Raw genomic sequence first — 18,031 nt, forward strand, 5'->3', positions numbered from 1 at the left:
GTAGACATGTTTCCGAAGGAAGGGTTCGTTTCTAACTGATTTTACTTTAAAGTGATAAAGTGATCTGCATACAAAGTTCTAAGAAGTCCTAAAATACATACAACGTTCCTAGAAGTCCCAAATTGCATATAACATTCCTAGAAGTCCCAAAATGCATACAAAGTTGTTAGAAGTCCCATTTCCAAAATTCTTAGAAGTCCCAAAATAAATTTATGGTTCAGTGAATACAAGACAATCTGTAAATAGGGTAATGCAACAAGCAGAATGCCATGCAGTATTGTATAGCCTCCATCCCCAGAGGACAAGGTCATAAACCGGCTGCTAATCTGATGCAGGTGGTCATAAAGTTAAGTCTCCCTTTTAAATTTTGTCTATTCCGAGAATTCGGTTTTTCCAATGCCCGAGCAATTAAGAATGTTTGCATAGTTACCAAAAAAATTTGTTCTGTATATCTGTGTAGTACACTTGTTATAACAGTGAGCGATTGTATGGGAATATGCGTAAATTAAAATCAGTATGGCTTTTTGCTCGTTACAGTGTGATCTCGATATTTCTGTGCTCGTTATAACCTAGTTCGACTGTATATATATATATATATATATATTAGCATAAGTATTTAAGAAATAAAAAATGGTACAAAATATAATACGAAAATTAAGAAAATAATACAAAATTAAGAAAATAAATATAAAGCTTAAAAATAAATAAATATTAGAGGCAGCAAAAATGCACATTCCTCCACATGATGCCCAATGTATAACTGATATTAAATAATTTTGTACCATTTTTTATTTCTTAAATACTTCATTATGCTAATACAGTCTGTCCTCGTATAGCACGATAGTTGCGTTCCTAGAAACCCTCATGCAATGCAAAATCGTGCAATATAAACAACAGGCCCTATGGGAAAAGTAGGGTTAGGTGCCGACCACCCAAGATTGAACACACATTTGGAACCAAACACAATAAATAATCGGGTAATTTTAATCGTTATAAAATACGTAAGTATTTTATAACGATTAAAATACGTAATAAAAATAATATTATATTATAATAAAGTATTTCTTAATACTAAAAAAGTATTTTTTACGAATAAAATACATATTTTATTCGTAAAAAATTTATTATATTAAATAAAATAGTCGTAATAAAATACTTACATATTTTATAATACGTAAGTATAAATTATAATACGTAAGTCGTAATAAAATATTGCTAATACTTTTGCTTCTATCATAAGCAAACTTGCTTTTTGTTTGATTTTCTATCCAAACAGATGACAGCCGTTCCATCTCTTCCAATTCTTGTGTCTTAATCTAATGGATTTTAATTACACTTTGAGTTGTTCCCGCTATGAAAGTTGTTTTTATTTTCGCTGCATTCTTTGTAATTCTCGGCGTTGCCTCATTTAGGTCTGTAGCACGTGCAATATCACATGGTCTTTAATTTCGCTCAAAGCGTTTCACAATTTGGTATTTTTTCTCTATCGACAGAAGAGGACTGGCCATAAGCCTTACGGGGGAAACCACGGTGGGCCGGAGGCGGGTGTGATTTTGGCCATAAACCGCAGTATGAGGCCACTATAAATTTTCCCGGGTAAGAATTTTTGACGCAGTCCGCCTCTGTTTATCGATATTGCTTTTTTTTTTTTTTTCCTCTCTGAATCTGCAGTGTCTTAGCCAGGACGCTTCCTTTTCACACCTTTTAAGTATTTTACTAATTTTTAGGGAATAAAGCACAATTACAAAACGAGGTGGCACGCTTGATACACATAAACAAAGCTGTGCGCGTGTAGCAACTGAATAAATAACACCGTAAAGGCCGAGATACACTATTAATTAACACCTCACATTTTACTAAAGCACATTTCTGGAGGTTACTACCATAAAACAATAAAAACAATTTCCAGTTGCGTTTCTGCTAGTGGAATCTGTTATAAACTGGTAGTAAACTCCATCTAATTGCATTTGCAATTATACCGATAGCTGGAATTGTGTTGGTTTTTACGTTATTATGGTGAAATGTGTTTCCCCTTCACTGATATAAAATACATAAATACATTTTCAGACTCTTCTTCATTGCTATCGTGTTGCGTTCAGTTGGGGTGATTCCCCGTTCGACTGCCATTTCTTGTAAACACGAAGGCGAATCGTGTATAAGCGAATTTGGTTCGTGTTATATAAGATAACGTTCCCCTATTTATAAATCGTGTATGATCGAATTCGTGTAATGCAAACACGTGCTATACGAGGACTGACTGTATATGTAAATGGTAGTAGTGGGTTTGATGTGCTAATGCTGCGCCTGTACCACCATCTATAGTATTTTATTTATCTATATAAGCTGGTTAAGCTTACATTGTCAGTGGTGTGGCTCTGTGCTGGAGTGCTAGTCTGTCTGTTCTATATTTTTATTTTTCGCTGCATAAGGATCACCACTATTCAAATCCTCTGCCTTGGCAGTTTGATTGGGGGATCGGGTGGCGTCTGATCCTTCGATCGATTCGCCTTTGCGACGATTTGTCTAGCGATTGAAATGCAGCAATTCCCTGACCATTATTGGCCTTGTGGTCCTCTGTTGATATGGGGCATAATGGTCAGTCTATTTTTGTTATTTTGGTTTTATTTTATTTTATTGTAGTAAGTTTAGTCTCTATTAGTGATATTTCACGTAATTTGAAACTGGCACCTTATGAGGATGGGGGGGCGCTGCTGAATTCTTATGTAATTGGCTCTAAAAATTTTTAAAATTGATTTATTATTTTGAATTGGATTTTCTAAATTTATTTGGAGATTTTCTGCCACCATTTTTAGTCTTACCCTTTCTTTTCCCTCCCTGTTGATTAATTATTATGTTTAATTTATCATTTTTCGCTCAACAGTTTTGCCATGCTACTGGCATTAATTTTGATTTGATTTAATATTTAATATCAGTTGTGTGTGTGTGTGTGTGTGTGTGTGTGTGTGTGTGTGTGTGTGTGTGTGTGTGTGTGTGTGTGTGTGTGTGTGTGTGTGTGTGTGTGTGTGTGTGTGTTAGTAATATACAAATGTTAAGAAGCAAAATAAGCAGAAAAAGGAAACACTATATTCAGATATGGGAGGGCAATATTAGCAAGAGGTCGAATCAGAGGATGGAAAATATGCAAAATCTGAATATAGTAGATAAAGAAATGATACATAGTCAGGAAATTCATCAGGGGACTACTCCTGACCATGTACCAGGCACTGTGTTTCCAAACTTGTCTATAGTATTAGAAAAAAGGGAAGAACAAATATGCAGCCTTTATCGTAATAATAATAGACAAGGTAGTCCCTACACAGTGTAAAAATAAAGTTAATCATTTAAATTAAAATAAATACAAATTTACAAAAGTGTATCATATCATCATCCCTTTTTCTAATACTATAGACAAGTTTGGAAATGCAGTGCCTGGTACATGGTCAGGAGTGTAGTCCCCTGATGAATTTCCTGACTATATATCATTTCTTCATCAACTATATTCAGATTTTGCATATTTGCCATCCCCTTATTCGACCTCTTGCTAATATTTCCCTCCCATATCTGAATATAGTGTTATGTATTTATTTGTTATTTATTATTATTATTATTTTTTTGCTTCCTCAGTCCCAGTTCATTTTTGTACTAGGTTTTTCAAATTCTTTCACCTGTTTAACCACTGCTTCTCTTCCATTTTAGACTATCTCTTAAACTTCTCTTAGTTCAGGCACTTTATCCATAGCAGCAACTTTTCATTTCCATTTTCCCAGACTATTTATCTATTTTACAAACCACACATTATTTATATATATGTGTGTAGATATTTTTTGACATTGCTGACAGAGTGCCCCAAACAGTAACCTTTACTGTTTACAGTTTCTCTCTCTCTCTCTCTCTCTCTCTCTCTCTCTCTCTCTCTCTCTCTCTCTCTCTCTCACACACACACACACACACACACACACACACACACACACACACACACACACACACACACACACACACACACACACACACACACACACACACACTTGCAATTCCCTTTAGCCCAGTAGCAAAAGTCTTGTTTGTTGACGTAACCACCAAGAAGGAAATATGCTTTTCTGGCATAAACAAACCATTTAATGTATATGTGACAAAAAGTAGTATTAGCATTAGCAAAGGCACATGATGCACGAAAGCAAGCTTATATAGCATCAGCCAAAAAAAAAACGCATACACCCACACCTCATTTCACCCATCCACTCGCTCCAAATGTTTGTCTAGTTCTGCCTTGAATCTATTTATGCTATCAAATTCTACAGTGACAGATGGAAGTTTGTTCCAGCAATCAACCACCCTCTGGGTAAAGGAAAAGTTCTGCACATCTACCCTACAACTGTCTTCCCTCCCAGGTGATTATTCTGAACAAGAGGAAGAATCTCATAGGCATTGAGCATGCTCAAACCATTCAAGGCTTTACACACCTCAATCAGATCACCTTGCAGGTGCCTACTCTCCAGACACTGTAATTTGCAAAACTTAAACCTTTCATCATAAGAGCAACCCTTTGTGCCATTCACTAATCTTGTTGCCCTTCTCTGTACTCGTTCCAACAGCTCTACATCCTTCTTAAAATGAGACCTGTATACAGTACTCAAGGTGTGGCCTGACCATTGCCTTATACAAAGGGATAATAGAAAAATTCCTATATATCATTGACAAGACAGCATGAGCTATTCTTGCACACCATCTGCAGTGCTCAGTAACCTTCATATCTGCCTGCACAATTAACCCCAGGTCCTTTTCATCCTCTACCACTATCAGTGTAGTACCACACAGTTGGTACATTACTCTGGGATTACTGCTTCCCATATGCAGTACTTTACATTTGTCAATGTTAAACTTCAGTTGCCACCTCTCATCCCATCTGCTCAACTTTTCTGTATCCTGTTGCAGCAGCATACTGTCATTAGTGTCATTAACAACCCTGCCGACCTTCGTATCATCTGCAAACTTTAACGTTCAGCCTGATATACCATCATCAATATCATTAATAAATACAGAAAACAACAATGAACCCAACACTGAACCCTGGGGGACTCCACTAATAACATTAGTCCATGAAGAGCAGTATCCATTGATTACCATTCTGGCTTCTCCCACTCAACCATCCCTTTATCCATAGCAGCAATTTGCCTCCAATACCACACTGCTCCAATTTGTGCAGCAATCTTCCATGTGCAACAGTATCAAAAGATTTTCTAAGATCCAAATATATGATATCAAAATTATTCTTTGCATCCAGTTCCTTTTTACTAAGATAGCTAAATGACACTTTATTTTAAGTCTTCTTTTTATTACTGTTTACATCCACACGGTTTTTACCTCATCACATTTACTAAAGAGCCTTTTCTATAGCCTTATGCAATTCAAATGATAAATAAATATTGATTTTAAGAAACCTATAGGTAAAATTAATTTAAATTTCCTGAGAATTCCCAGGAAATAAAAAAAAACTTGGCAGGCATAATCCCTACTTCATTTGAAATATTGACTAATATATTAACTTAAATTCATGTGGTATAAGAGGGGCTATTTAGTGAGAAAAATTTCTTGGAAAATTACTACGTAACATCCTTTCCTTACTATATTGATCAGTTTAATATTCAAAAAACCTTATTTCAGAATAGGTATGCAGTAGTCTATATTTAACAATAACTATAAACATCCTAAAAAATAAGTACACCCTATCTATGAATTTTTCAATTTTAAGAGAATTTTTGTAAGCATCAACAAAAAATTATTATACCTACTGAGATAACCTTGTCTCTTCTGCCAGCTATGAAAATTCAAAACGTGTAAAATTTGTAAAATAATTTTTTTAAATGCAGTAATAAAATATCTCAGAAACCTGGAGAAGCCCTTTTTTTTATTCCTTACTTATTAGAAAATATAATGTGTGGAACATTCTATAAACTGCCAAATTGAGCATTTCCTAGTAACTACCAAGGGAAGAAAATGTCTTGCAGAATCTACAGGATAATTTGTTGGCACTTTTCAAAAAAAATCTTAGATGAATTATTAGGAAAAGTGAGAAGAGTGTCAATTAATCCAAAATATGATTTTATTTTTACACATAACTCTGTACTATTACATAAAAATACATTTATTATATGTTCATAACACCATGCATATATTGTATTTGATGACATATCTTTATGTGAGCGTGAAGGCCATGATACTGGCCAGACATATTTGCAGCACTATCAAAAGTACAGCCCAGTGGCACGCAAACTTATTTCACTTGCGATCCCTTTTATTAATATAAAATTGACATGACCCCTCAATGTAAACCCCGAGGGAGGATGACAAGAATTTTAGAGAAGAAAAATGGCATTTTATAAATTATGTACAAAACAATTTTATTTGAGTACTGAGAAAGGAATAAAAAATTGTTTCCTTTTTAATTTACACATTAAAGTAATTGTTTAATATTTTTATAGAATACAGCAAAAACACCATATCAAATTATTCGTCAATTAAGATTACAAAACAATAAAAAATGAACAATTACAAAACAAAACAATTAATGAGAAGGATGAGCCTGGACAACTGATAATACTTGGTCCATATTTGGACGCAATATTGGATAACCAATAATATTTGGTCCATATTTGGATGCAATATTTAATCTCATGTCATCTTCTGGATAAAGTCTGGAATGCTGTTTTGTTTTTACAGCTGTTAATTTTAAGAAACAAACCTCACATAAATATGTAGACCCGAAACGTAGCTATCTTTGTATCACCATTTTCGATAATTCTGGATACTCATCTCGAAGAGAAAGGCAAAATTTTTCACAAGTAGTCTGGAAACGAGCACATAATGCTTTGTCAGACAACAGGTTGATAAGGTCTTCCTTTTTGCTCAATGGTAACTTCAGGACATGAAGAAATATCAAAAGCAAAGGGATCACGAATCTAATACAACATTTTTTTCTGGAGATACATAATCGTTTGGAAAAATTCCTAATTAGCATTGTTAGGTGGGTGGCAATGACATCCCTAAATTGTAAAATGTCAATATTATTGCTATTAACAAAATCAGAAAAACGTGGGAACATTTCAGTATTATTACACTCAAATTCAGTTTTCCAAAGGTTAAGTTTATTTTTGAAAGCTTCTGAGTATTAATATGTTTGTTTCCTGCCCTTGAAGACTTAAATTTAAATCATTAAGTTTTTCAAATATATCAACAAGGTAGCTAAGTTTTCCAAGCAATTTTTTTTTTTTTTTTTATGAAAACCCCAAACACGAAAGGTATCAAAACCTATAGTACTTAGTACCGTGCATGGGTTGAAGGAGAAGTATGGGGGGAGGGGGATGCCGGAAACTTTGCTCTAGAGACTAAACATGGGTTTCACCACTTCAAGCCTCCAATAAGCAAAGTGGTGGTATTTCACTGGTTGATGAAAGTCATCTACCACCTACAATTGAGCAATGTTCTGATCTGTATGTGATAAAAACAATAAAACTTCGTGTTTGAGGCCAAAAAGAAGAAAAAGGTTTAAAAATATATATATAATTAATAAAAGAAAAGGAAATAAGCAACCTATGCATTTCCCTTCTCCTGTAGGTAACTATACAGCTAACATTTGAATTTCCTCCTCAAACTGTCAGCCTCTACCAAACATGTGGGGTAATTTATTCCAGTAATTTATAACTCACTTTCTAAAATAAAACCACCTGCATCTAAACATCTTTCCCTTTTGCCAATCTCACTAAACATCTCTCCCTTTTGCCAATTTCACTAAACATCTCTCCCTTTTGCCAATCTCACTAAACATCTCTCCCTTTTGCCAATCTCACTAAGTAAGTTACCCCATCACAAAGATGGGGTAACTTACTTAGAGTGGCAAAAGGGCATCCATATGAGGAAAGACTTTGAATATGTGGTTTACAGAGCTTGGAAAGTAGGCACCTTAGAGGAGACTTGATTGAGGTGTTTAAGGTTCTGAGAGGCATAAGTAAAATGAATGAGGACAAAATTTTCACAGTTATTAATTATTCTAGAACTAGGGGACATAAATTCAAGTTATGGGAGGGGAGAGATGTTTAGAATATATATATTTTAAAACTTCTTCTTATTATTATTATTTTTTTTATTTTTTGTCTGGTGCAGCATAAGCCATAGGTTTCCTTGCACCATGTGACCATTGCTAATACTAAAATAGATTAATGCTATTAAAACTGATAGATATAATTTACTTTATTGCAAAACAAGGTATAAGTTATAGAGAAAAAATTGAAGGCGCTTATCTTCTAAACAACACCAAAATAAGGTATAAAGAAAATTTTTTACAGTTAGTTTTACTTATAACTAACAACAAGTTCTTTAAAAGTTAGTTATCTAGAAAAAATCTCAAATAAAGTCTAAAAACCTGAAAGGAGAGGCAGTGGTAAATTGGTAACCTTTCTGAGTGAAAATAACATTAATAAAATAATGTTAATTATTTGTAAAGAAATACAAAATCTTATTGCAGGAGTAAATATGGCTGGTATTTTTAGTACAAATAGGTAGTACACAAAATATTAGTGCAATGGAGCAGTGCTCAGTTATAATCAGATATATATTTGCAAGGTGATCTGATTGAGGTGTATAAAGCCATGAATGGTTTGAGCATGCTCAATGCTGATGGGATTCTTTCTCTTGCTCAGAATAATTGCCTGAGAGGGCATAAATTCAAATTGAGGAAAGACAGTTGTAGGATAGATGTGCAGAAGTTTGCCTTTAGCCAGCAGGTAGTTGATTGCTGGAACAAACTTCCATCTGTCATTGTAGAAGTTGATAGCTTAAACAGATTCAAGGCAGAACCAGACAAACATTTTGAGTGAATGGATGGGTGAAATGAGAAGAAGGGTGTGTGTGTGTGTGTGTGTGTGTGTGTGTGTGTGTGTGTGTGTGTGTGTGTGTGTGTGTGTGTGTGTGTGTGTGTGTTTTGGCTGATGCTATATAAGCTTGCTTTCTTGCATCATGTGCCCTTGCTAATGTAAATAGCGAAGGAAAAGTACAAGAAAGACTAACTATTTTAAATATAGAAAAATCAACAGGTGTAGCTTTAAAAAATTATTTACAAAATGCCTTAAAAGAACATGGAAAAAAATATAATTGGCTGTACCAGTGGTGTGCAAACTGTGGGGTGTAACCCCTCTGGGGGTCGCAGAAATTTTTAAATAAATTTATTTTTTGTGTAAATAAGAACTAAAAATCTGTTGTTAAAATTACTTTTTCAGTACTCTAGGTGTAGAGACCTTGCTATTTGAACTAAGTCTCAGATACGAATGAACCCATCATGTTGGGAATACGCCTTAATTTGCTCACTGACTAGTGTGACTTCTCAGTGTGTATTAATATGTACTTCTCAGTACTAATCAAATGCTAAGTAGTACTGAGAAGTACTACTCAATTAATCCCTTACGTTAATCCCTTTAGCTTTTAATTCGTGCTTCCTACAGCACAAATTCTCAAATTTCCTAAAGGCCAGAGGTGCGAATGTGCAGTAGCAGTAAATATACACAGAAAGTGTGTTGCATGCAGTCGCAGCATGCATCACACTTTTTTTTGGCGTGCCTAGGCAGAAATGTATTTTGTGCCCTGGAGATACTTTTTTTAAATATTATAATAAAAATTTTGAACTTTAGTGCCCCTATGCCCTGCTTACCAGGCTTACAATGTTCCGCCGGCCCTGGTTGTATGCCAACTTTATTCTGTTTTGTAATTCGGTGCAGTCTCCTTGCTGCAATAAACATTATTTCAGTTATACATGGAGAAAAGTACAGCAACAATTTAAAAACCATTCCTCTATCCAGAGACAGAGTTGCAAGGCGTTTTTCAGTTATAAGACAACATAAAATTCAATTTATTAAATCGGTTGAGAGAAAGTCCAATTTTTGCAATACAGTTAGATGAATCCACAGATATTTCAAATCTTGCTCAGCTTATTGTATATGTGAGATACTTGCTAGGAGGAGGATATTTGAGGATTTTTTAGTACAAATAGGTAGTACAAAAAAACGACGTGCCAGAAGATTTTTGATGTTATAAATATTTTCTTTCAAACAAATAATCTAATGTGGAACAACTGTGTTGTGATTTATACTGATGGCTGCATTAACAGGAAAAAATAATGGTTTAAAAGGGAAAGTAAAGGAAATTGCTCCAAATGTAGTTTTCAATCATTACATTATACCGATGAGCAAAAATGACCACCTACCTAATATGATGTTGGTCCTCCATGTGCAGCCAAAACAGTTCGTATTCATGGATGCTACAAGATTTCTAAATGTGTCTTGTGGTATCTAGTACCAGCAGATCCTTTAACTCCTGTAAGGTCCGTAGATCGGAGTTGCTGTTCCAACACAAACCACAGATGCTCGATGGGATTGATGTCTGCAGAATTTGGAGGCCAGGGCAATACCTGGAAGTCTTCCTCATGTTCTGCAAACCATTCTCAAACGATCTGGTGCGGCATGGTGCATTATCCTGCAGAAGGACAGCACCGCCAGAGGAGAAGACTGTTGCCATAAAAGGGTGTATCTAGTCAGCGATAATGTTTAGGTAGGTGATAGACTTCAGAATGCCCAGCACATGGATGACTGGACCCAGGGTATCTTAGCAGAACATCATCCAAAGCATGACACCGCTGCCATTGGCTTGTTTTCATCCCACGGTGCATCCAGGTGCCATCACTTCCCCAGGTAAATGGTGCACACGTACCCAGCCATCCACATTGTGCAACAGGAAACATGATTCATTGGACCAGACAATCTTCTTCCAACCAGTTAAGGTCCAGTTTCGATGCTTGCGTGCCCATTTTAGGCGCTGTCACCAGTGAACCATAGTTAGCATGGGCATTCAGAGCGGCCTGTGGCTGTGCAGCCCCATTTTCAGCAGGGTTTAATGTACTGTGTGTTGTGACACATTACTCCCGTCACCAGCATTCCAATTACCGGCAAGTTGCGCCACAGTCGCCCTTCTGTTGCCACGTACCATCTGGGAGAGCCTTCGCTTACCTCGAGCATCGGTGAGCCGTTGTCATCCAACACCTTGCCAGTGGTTTGTGGGTTTTCTCTCCTTGAACCACTTTCAGTAGGTACTAACCACGGCTGACCGTGAGCATCCTACCAGCCCTGCCGTTTTGGATATGCTCTGACCCAGTCATCTAGCCATTACAATTTGGCCTTTGTCAAACTCGCTTAAGTCCGCTGACTTTCCCATCTGAAGAACAAGAGTAACACTGATTAACGGAGGTGCCTCCATAGCCAGGTGGAAAGGAGCAGCAGTGCGTAGCACACACTTCTTGATTAGACCGAGGTTCGAGCCCATCACCACCAAATACGGAGGATGCAAAAAGGTCAGGGAATGACCACCGCATTTCCCGGAGCAATATGGCCTTAGTTGCTAATGCTCCTAAAAATCAAATAACAACAACTGATTAACGGAGCTCGTATCAGGTGTGTTTTATACAGTGTCCTGACCCGTGCCATAGTTCACCTGCAGTTGCTTCGATTTGCACAATGACTCACTGCTCATAATATTTTGGCTCATCAGTGTATGTAGGAAAGCATTAGTAGCGAAAGACATGCAAACTGATTTTCATAAAGATGGAGTAAGTGTGATCAACTTACTGTATCTTTGTGCAAAAAATGCACAAAAAATCAAAAAAATGTTGTATTAGATTCGTGATCCCTTTGCTTTTGATATTTCTTCATGTCCTGAAATTACCATTGAGCAAAAAGGAAGACCTTATCAACCTGTTGTCTGACAAAGCATTATCTGCTCGTTTCCAGACTATTTCTATTTTATTGAAAATAGAAGCTTAAAAATCAGACTTTTCACTATACTTTTTTTTAATGAAATGGGATTCGCTTATGAAATGCTTCTTTTATATACGAAAGTGAGGTGGTTGTCCAGTGGTAAAGTGTTGCGATGTCTTTTTGGCCTCAAACACTAATTTTTATTGTTTTTATCACATACAGATCAGAACCTTGCTCAATTGTTTACAATTAAAAAATTGCTTGGAAAACTTAGCTACCTTGTTGATATATTTGAAAAACTTAATGATTTAAATTTAAGTCTTCAAGGACAGGAAACAAACATATTAATACTCAGAAGCTTTCAAAAATAAACTTAACCTTTGGAAAACTGAATTTGAATGTAATAATACTGAAATGTTCCCATGTTTTTCTGATTTTGTTAATAGCAATAATATTGACATTTTAGGGATGTCATTGCCACCCACCTAACAATGCTAATTAGGAATTTTTCCAAACGATTATGTATCTCCAGAAAAAAATGTTGTATTAGATTCGTGATCCCTTTGCTTTTGATATTTCTTCATGTCCTGAAATTACCATTGAGCAAAAAGGAAGACCTTATCAACCTGTTGTCTGACAAAGCATTATGTGCTCGTTTCCAGACTACTTGTGAAAAATTTTGCCTTTCTCTTCGAGATGAGTATCCAGAATTATCGAAAATGGTGATACAAAGATAGCTACGTTTCGGGTCTACATATTTATGTGAGGTTTGTTTCTTAAAATTAACAGCTGTAAAAACAAAACAGCATTCCAGACTTTATCCAGATGACATGAGATTAAATATTGCATCCAAATATGGACCAAATATTATTGGTTATCCAATATTGCATCCAAATATGGACCAAGTATTATCAGTTGTCCAGGCTCATCCTTCTCATTAATTGTTTTGTTTTGTAATTGTTCATTTTTTAATGTTTTGTAATCTTAATTGACGAATAATTTGATATGTTGTTTTTGCTGTATTCTATAAAAATATTAAACAATTACTGTAATGTGTAAATTAAAAAGGAAACAATTTTTTATTCCTTTCTCAGTACTCAAATAAAATTGTTTTGTACATAATTTATAAAATACCATTTTTCTTCTCTAAAAATCTTGTCATCCTCCCTTGGGGTTTACATTGAGGGGTCATGTCAATTTTATATTTAATAAAGGGGGTCGCAAGTGAAATAAGTTTGCGTGCCACTGGGCTGTACTTTTGATAGTGCTGCAAATATGTCTGGTCAGTATCATGACCTTCAAGCTCACATAAAGGATATGTCATCAAATGCAATATATGCATGGTGTTATGAACATGTATTAAATGTAGTTGTATGTAATATTACACAGTTATGTGTAAAAATAAAATCATATTTTGGATTAATTGACACTCTTCTCACTTTTCCTAATAATTCATCTAAGATTTTTTTTGAAAAGTGCCAACAAATTATCCTGTAGATTCTGCAAGACATTTTCTTCCCTTGGTAGTTACTAGGAAATGCTCAATTTGGCAGTTTATAGAATGTTCCACACATTATATTTTATAATAAGTAAGGAATAAAAAAAAAAAGGGCTTCTCCAGGTTTCTGAGATATTTTATTACTGCATTTAAAAAAATTATTTTACAAATTTTACACATTTTGAATTTTCATAGCTGGCAGAAGAGACAAGGTAATCTCAGTAGGTATAATAATTTTTTGTTGGTGCTTGCAAAAATTCTCTTAAAATTGAAAAAATTCATAGATAGGGTGTACTTATTTTTTAGGATGTTTATAGTTATTGTTAAATATAGACTACTGCATACCTATTCTGAAATAAGGTTTTTTGAATATTAAACTGATCAATATAGTAAGGAAAGGATGTTATGTAGTAATTTTCCATGAAAATTTTCTCACTAAATAGCCACTCTTATTACCACATGAATTTAAGTTAATATATTAGTCAATATTTCAAATGAAGTAGGGATTATGCCTGCCAAGTTTTTTTTTATTTCGTTGGAATTCTCAGGAAATTTAATTAATTTTACCTATTGGTTTCTTAAAATCAATATTTATTTATCATTTGAATTGCATAAGGCTATAGAAAAGGCTCTTTAGTAAATGTGATGAGGTAAAACCGTGTGGATGTAAACAGTAATAAAAAGAAGACTTAAAATAAGAGTGTCATTTAGCTATCTCAGTAAGTAAATTTATTTATTGTTCAATTTATCCATTTTTAAAAAATATGCTTTCAAGAAGGATAAACAACTGAGAGCATTGTCATTCAATCTGATATAGAGTTAGTTTAGAAAAAAAAAAAATAAGCTCATCTCAGAATGATCTCTTGCTCTCAGTTGATGTACGTTATATCAACAACAAAGCTTAGTACAGCAATCCAAATTTGCCATTCGTTTTTTTGTTGCCTGAAATACACCAGACTCTTTCCACAGCTATTTTTTCCACAGCTATTTCAACATGTCAGATGTTATCATAGTGTTAATAGGTATTGTTGTGTGTTGAATGCTTTGTTTCAGAGCCAACATCATGTCTTCTTCTGGAATTATCATTGGGACTTGGTTCAGATGATGACAGTGATTCAGTTTCTTCTTCATTTACTCCAAACAATCACTCAAGGAATTTCTTGGCCAGCTTGATTATATCATTTTGTGCACACATTGCAAAAAATTATTTTCCACACATTCAATTGCCTGTGGGTCATGACGAAATCATAAAAGTAAAATTCTTATTTCTTCACTGAGTGAGCTGATGTCAAATGAAAAATTCCACTTTTCTTGAAATTTCTGTATTTTTCCTTTGTAGTGGTAAAAAAAGAAAATGAACAACTCCTTCAAAAGCAAGTTAGCACCCCTCCTACTCAAAGCATCAGCAGTAAGTTTGATAGACATCAACATTTGAGAAATTTCATTCAGCTGCAGAATGTCAACGTTCCTTCAGTATTTAATCAATTTCAATACTTGTAACTTTTTTTTATCAATGGTGCTAGAAGAATTATTCTATCAATCATGAGCTCAAGCAGTGACTAGCAGGTTTTGCAATCCAGTTCAAGTTGCAACATATCTCTTTCCTGATGGGTGAACATCAAAATAATTGGACAAGTGCTCTTACTGTAGCAATATCTTTTTTAATATGGAATTGGAATTTGATAATCTTGATTTCCTCGTTGTAAAGTTCATCTTCTGTCCACAATTCTTCAAAATTGGAAGTGTCATCAGTATTTTTATTGTCTGAAAATTCTTCACCACTCATTGCTTTCCAATTCATATCACTTGTCATCTTCATTTTCCTTCTTTTTCTTCTCATACAAAATATCAGTTACTCCAAAATGTAGTCTATGGTTTAAACATTGCTGATATTCAGAATCACAAAATTCTATCCCATATTTTTACCATAACTCTTGCCCCATCAGTTGTCTGGGCAATAACATCTGACTTGATGGAGAATTTAAACTGCAGTAAATGTTTGCTCATTAATTGAACCATTTCTTTTGATGTTAAAGACTCCTACATGCATATTAGTCCTAAATTATAATTCCCATTGCTGTAGTGAACATTAACACTCATATAATGGCAATTAGCCTAGTTAGTTCACTCATTCATTGATAAGCTAATTTTGTCAAGAACCTGAAAAACCACTCATTGCTTTCCAATTCTTCACCAGTTCATGTTCACAAATTCATCAGTTTTGCCATGTATGAGGTAATAGACATCCATAATCAGTTGCATTACTGCGGCTTCATTTTTGGAAATTTTGTAGCCTTTGTTTTCAATAGACTGTCGAATAAATTGTGATCTTATCTTTCATATGGATAATCCATTCAGCACAGTGAGCTTAGCAACAATTTCACTGGGTGATTGTTGCTTTAGATACATAAACATTGATGGAATTCTTTGGACCCTAGATCATTTCGAATTCGACGTTGGCAGTTCTGTGTTTCCTTCCTCTGATGTTTTCTTGCTACTTATCACCGAACCAACTAACTTCATGCAATGTTAAATGTCTCAATATTCCACTAGTTCCATTCAGTTGGACAGAACCCAGTTATGTGAATTGCAATTTTTGCAATTTGCATAACTGGGTTTTGTTTCTGATTTTATAAAATATTCCCAGGCTGGAGATTGGTTTCCCACTGGTGCAATTTTCCTTTTCTTTGAACTCATTCCTCTAATTCAAGTGTACACCTTACAATTTTTACATAAATTACAATTTCGTGAGAATTATAATTTTTACCATTTATGCTTAACCGGATAAATACATATTATAAAATTTAAACTATAAATGTAACAAATGTTTCAAAGAGTTCTCGTCTAGATTTTTCAGTTTGACATTTCAAATTGAACTAAAAAGTCCAATTCGCTATAAACAAATTTTTCCAGTAAAATTTATAAAAAACAAACCTGTCCATTAAGTATTTTCAGTATATTATTATTTTAGATTTTATGTTATTTCTTTATTACTTATAAAAAGTTAGTAATCTGTTACAAAAAATATAAAAAGCAATTTTATATTTCTGTATGAGTGAAAGAAATAACGTAATTTTTAGAAAATATCACAAAATAAAATCTTAATTTATTTATATTTCTTTAATTAAAAATGCATTTGGTTTCCTGGGAAATTCCCAGGAAATTTTTCTCAGGGCACAAACACTAGAATAAAGGAGACTTAGGCATTCAGCAAGCAGGAGGCTGTTAAACAGTTCAGCCAAATATGGTCTGATGATGGGTCTGACGAGGTTCCTGAAATGTTACCAAATTGTATAGTATATTTAGTCAATAGGTTGAATAAACTAATTTTAAAAACTCACATAGTATAAGAGTAGTTATTTAGAGAGAAAAATTTTGTAAACTGATTAAGTTTTACTTCTGCCTTGTTTCCTTATTTATTTGCACCTTGTTTTGCTCATTTTCTACTGCATTTCAAATCAATGTACAGTTCAACCTTCCCAAGCATGGTAAGGAAGGTGAATGGGTGGATTGTTTTTATCAATTTGTTGTTAAATCGTTTAGAGAGCTTTTTTTTTTTTTTTTTTTTTTTTTTTGATAACTGCATAGGAATATGGTTTTATTTTGAAAAAATAATAAAAACTTATGTGCAACTTTATTTGTTAATATATATATATATATATTTTTTTTTTATTTTTTTTTTATTTATTTATTTGGGCTTAATCTAGCCCTTATTGTAGTAAGCATTGTCATGGTGTGAGGTTTTATTTTTTATATCTGAAAGAAGTTTTTAATTTTTTTAATTCTGCTTGCAGTTTACCAATGCATGACTTTTTTCCAATGAATTGTGATGCTTATTAATGCATTTTTCATTTTTATAAAAATATGTTTTAACATATTAAAATACTTCTGCCTCATGAAAATATGCCCTAAAATACTCTATAAAAATATGTTTTTTAATAATTTATTTTTATTTTCAGCATAGCAAAACTTTTGTTAAAGCTGTTGGAAACCAATTTATAAACATTAAATTGTTAATCATTTCCATTTTCAAGTTTATAAAACCCATGAGCACACAAATTCAAACTGAGGTGTGGGCATATATTACTATGATTTATTGGTTAAATATAATTAAGGCTAACCATTTTACTTAGTAATTTAAACATAAAGTAATTAACTTCTGTAGCAGTAGCGGCATTTGTTCAGTGAAAATTGTATTTATTTATATCACGCTGAAATCAGAAATAACAGAACAAGGTGGAAGCAAAAATAGTAACACTTACGGTAGTGCCTCGTCTATCAGGATATTTCTCTTAACCCAACATAAACAGCATTTGCTTTTAAACCTATTTAAGATTAAAACTTTTATATATATTTAGGAAGGTAGAGAGATATAAAGCCACTAATCTCAAACTGATGATTAAGGTACTAGTGTTTCACAGGTGGACCTGTTAGATTCTGTGCCATCACTGCCAGGTTTTGGGTTTAGAAAGAGAAGTTATTCGTATAGTAAACTATGCAAGTATTTTTATAATATATATAACCTTTTAAACTTCTGCATATAATACTAAGTTATTCTTCAGTAATAAATTTCATTGTTGGATTTTTTTTATATTCTTAGTTTGCCAAAATGAGTGTTCAAAACATGGTTCCTGTGACCCATATAGCAAAAGATGCATGTGTGAAGCGTTTTGGATGGAAGATGTTTTTCGAGCCCACTTTGGTGACCAAGTTAGCAATTGTGGTATGTTTTCTATATATA

The 18,031-nt window shown here is 33.9% G+C and overlaps 1 protein-coding gene across 1 annotated transcript in view; it reads left to right on the forward strand.

The window, feature by feature from the left end:
* Nucleotides 1-18,031, forward strand: part of LOC150077254 (dyslexia-associated protein KIAA0319) — a 281,532-nt gene that overhangs the window by 238,982 nt on the left and 24,519 nt on the right. Inside the window, exon 21 of the mRNA XM_090386205.1 lies at nt 17,891-18,013. Within this exon, the coding sequence (XP_090242331.1) occupies nt 17,891-18,013 (123 nt within the window). The remainder of the gene's footprint in view (nt 1-17,890; nt 18,014-18,031) is intronic.

This window comes from Mastigoproctus giganteus, chromosome 12 (genome assembly GCF_048544385.1).
Source record: "Mastigoproctus giganteus isolate SK-2022 chromosome 12, ASM4854438v1, whole genome shotgun sequence".
Classification (NCBI taxonomy): domain Eukaryota; kingdom Metazoa; phylum Arthropoda; class Arachnida; order Uropygi; family Thelyphonidae; genus Mastigoproctus; species Mastigoproctus giganteus.